Genomic DNA, 3796 nt, shown 5'->3' on the forward strand with positions numbered 1-3796 from the left:
CTCCATATTAACAGTGACAGATCATCATCATCATCTCTTGCTACGCATGTTAACTATTTTGAACTTTTACCTCAACACTTCTCCATTCATCATCTCCTCCTTTATGCTCCATAGTGCTCAGCCATGAAGGTCTGGGTATTCTAATTCATTTAGTACCTTGTGGAGCCCAAATAAATGCTTGGTGAACTAATATCTATTGGGGAGTGCGAAGAGCGTTCCCAAGCCATCTCCATTTACCCCTCAATACGATCTCATCTATATTTGGAACTCGAGTAATTTCTCTTATAGTTTAATTTCTAATCCTTTCCTGCATTTAACTCCTAATACTCTTTCGCGAGCTTTGTTCTTAAATCTATAATTCTTCTTTTTTTTTTTTTGGGGGGGGGGGATATTTTTTCATTGACATACCATGGCTCATGCCCATAGTGTAACACTGATCTTACTCAACAGATATATAGTCTGATTATTATGTTATTTCAGGCGATTTGATTTCGAAATTTTACTTAGCCTAGTCACTGTCTAAATTACTTTTTTCAATCATTCATTAAACTCCACTTATAAAGACCCTGTATTAGAGACCATAGTTCCTAAATATTTAAATGATTCCACCTCAGTAATCCTTTCTCCTTCCAATGATATTTCATCTTCCATTAAGTATTTCTTTTTCATCATCACTGTTTATCTTCTATTTATCTTGAGCCTGACCTTCTGGGATATTTCATGCACTCTGGTAAGCAAGCATTGGAATTTCTGGGTGTTCTGCTGATAAGGACTCCACCATTACCATATTCTAAGTCAGCTAATATCCTGTTACCATCTAGTCCAACCCTTCTCCATCCCCAACTGTTCCTTATATTACAATATCTATGAGGAGGAAAAACAACATAAGTGACAACACATTCCCTTGGACTACTCCTCTGTTCACTGGAAATTCATTTGATGGGAATCCACTAATATTAACTTTGCACTTGCTATGCTTCTGAATAGACTTAATCAAAGTTGCATATTTAAGAGGAACTCCATAACAACGTAGGACTATCCACAAAATTTGCCAACGCACACTATCTATGATTTTTTCAGAGTCCAAAAATGCCATCAAAAGTGGATTTCTATATTGTACATCTTATTGTAAAACATGTCTTAAATTGAAAATTTGGTCAGTACAACTTCTACCTTTTCAATATTCTTGTTTATCTCTCAGCTTTTCATTAATCATTCTCTCTAGTCTCTTTTGAATATGCATACTAGATAATTTTCATGACAACTGACATGTGATGCCCTTGTAATTATTGTAATCAATTAGGTCTCCCCTTATTGTCATTTTCCCCAACACTCTTAACCCGCTTTTAACAGGTTTTGCTTCTTCATGCCACATGCTACAAAATAATAATTTAAGTATTCTAGGAGTCACTTAATTTTTGGGCAATACCATCTCAGCAGTTATGCCAGCATATCCCGTGGCTTTCCATCTCTGAGTTTTTTAATGATGCCTTCGACTTCAAAGACACTGAATTCATCCATGAGCACACCTAGGTCTTCCTCACCTTCAGGTGTATCAATCAAATTATTCTTTTTATATCTCCTATTCATGCTCTGACTAAAGTGTTCCATCGAACGTTGCCTTTCTTCATCTCCTGATATTATAACAGACTCATCTCTCTTTTTGATGGGTATAGGTAGTATGTTGACCAGGGCACCAGCCACCCGTTGAGATACTACCGCTAGAGTGTTATGGGGTCCTTTGACTCGCCAGACAGTACTACATCGGATCCTTTTTTTCTGGTTACTGTTATTTTTACCTTAGCCTACACAGACACCGAATAGTCTGGTATATTCTTTACAGATTCTCCTTTGTCTTCAAATACCTGACAACACTGAGATTACCAAACAATTCTTCTTCACTCAAGGGGTTAACTACTGCAATGAAATTGTTCAGTGGCCACTTTCCTCTTGGTAAGGGTAGAAGAGACTCTTTAGCTACGGTAAGCAGCTGTTCTAGGAGAAGGACATTCCAAAATCCAACCATTGTTCTCTAGTCTTGGGTAGCACCGTAGCCTCTGTACCATGGTATTCCACTGTCTTGGGTTAGAGTTCTCTTGCTTGAGGGTAAACTCGGGCGCACTATTCTATCTTATTTCTCTTCCTCTTGTTTTGTTAGAGTTTTTATAGTTTATGTAGGAAATATTTATTTTAATGTTGTTACTGTTCTTAAAATATTTTTTCCTTGTTTTCTTTCCTCACAGGGCTACTTTCGCCGTTGGGGCCCCTGGCTTAGAGTATCCTGCTTTTCAAATAAGGGCTGTAGCCTGGCAAATAATAATAATAATAATAATAATAATAATAATAATAATAATAATAATAATAATAATAATAATAATAATAATATATGCTTCTTCTTTGCACCCATAGAGATTTCAATAATAATTCTATGAGCGAATCTTACACAATAGGCACTCTCTAAATGCATAGGTTTGTCAGCCTCGTCTGATTTTCTTACTAAATATTATATCTAGTCATTCCTAGCCTTTCTTTTGACTTCACTATTAATACTGGAATATTTAGTATGCTCTACCTTGTAATTTTCATTACTACCTCGAAAACTTTCAACAATAAATTTCTATCCTTATATTTTATTGCAATATGCCAATTATCAATTGATATTCATGGCTTTCTCCTGGTAACAGTATGTCCCAAAACCTCACTATGAACTGACTGATAATTATATGTTCTTAATATCACACCATTTTTCATAATTTGGTGCTCTTCGTCTCTTAAAGTGTCTAAGACTACAAATCGACTCCTACATTCAATTACAAATGTTTCTCTATGCTCACCTTCTTGAAGCTTAATTTTATAAAACCTAGGTATTTTATCTCCTTTTCAGTTGGGTGTCTTCACTTTTAATTTCATTGTTGGAAAGAAGATCTGATGATCACTACGAATATCTGCATCTCTATGGTTTCTTGCATTTCTCTGAGTCTTCCTTTTCTTTTTATTGATGATTATGTGATCAATTTGATTATTGTAATTGCCACATGATGAAGTCTATGTATATTTTGGAAGACCTGGTGTTGGAAAAGAGTACCTTTAATGACAAAATTGTTGGTTGAACAAAAACTTATAAAAAGCGCTCCATTTACATTTTGAGAGACAATAACAGTCATATTGCACTGCTTTGATTTACCCTTTGCAAGTACTAATCTACTATTGACAACTCTCCAATCAGTAAATGTCTTTTTTGCTCTTGGAGTCATCATCATTCTTACCCCTTCTCTTTCAACTCCATCTTTTCTCCCTGAATAGGTATACTGTTCATAATACCTTGGTCTAAGATTTCATTACAATCCACTTACAACGTGTTTCGCTTAGGACCAAGATATTCGAACCATATTTCATAAATTCAATCTACATTAGCTGCAATTATCTACTCTGATTTGTGATTCTAACCCTCCATTTACCAATTTTCAATATTTCTTTAGTATTTATAAATCGAGAGATTCTTAGTACCCTGATACACCAGGGACTGAAGGCCATAGGCTGACTAAATCCATAGAGGATTCGTTCACTAGATTCATCAAAGGATAACCAGTTCCTTGTGATGTACAGTGCTTATCTAACTAAGGCAAGTGACCCCTATTGGTCCATACTAATTCCAGTTAGATTATTCACCTTATATTAGGAGTAGAAGCCGAAGTGACAACATGTCTATTGCCTTAAACCCAGCCCGTCACCCTGATACCAGCAACTTCATCGAGATTTCAGGGGGAATTTCCTTCACATCCAAATTTCTTGTTAC

The 3796-nt window shown here is 35.6% G+C and overlaps 1 protein-coding gene across 1 annotated transcript in view; it reads right to left on the reverse strand.

Annotated features, from left to right (window-relative positions):
* LOC137657406 (protein FAM200C-like) overlaps positions 1-3316 on the reverse strand; it is an 11659-nt gene extending 8343 nt beyond the window's left edge. Inside the window, exons 1-2 of the mRNA XM_068391741.1 lie at positions 3267-3316; positions 706-864 (exon numbers count right to left, since the gene is read on the reverse strand). Of these exons, the coding sequence (XP_068247842.1) occupies positions 706-864; positions 3267-3316 (209 nt within the window). The remainder of the gene's footprint in view (positions 1-705; positions 865-3266) is intronic.
* Positions 3317-3796: the final 480 nt, after the last annotated feature.

This window comes from Palaemon carinicauda, chromosome 18 (genome assembly GCF_036898095.1).
Source record: "Palaemon carinicauda isolate YSFRI2023 chromosome 18, ASM3689809v2, whole genome shotgun sequence".
Lineage (NCBI taxonomy): Eukaryota > Metazoa > Arthropoda > Malacostraca > Decapoda > Palaemonidae > Palaemon > Palaemon carinicauda.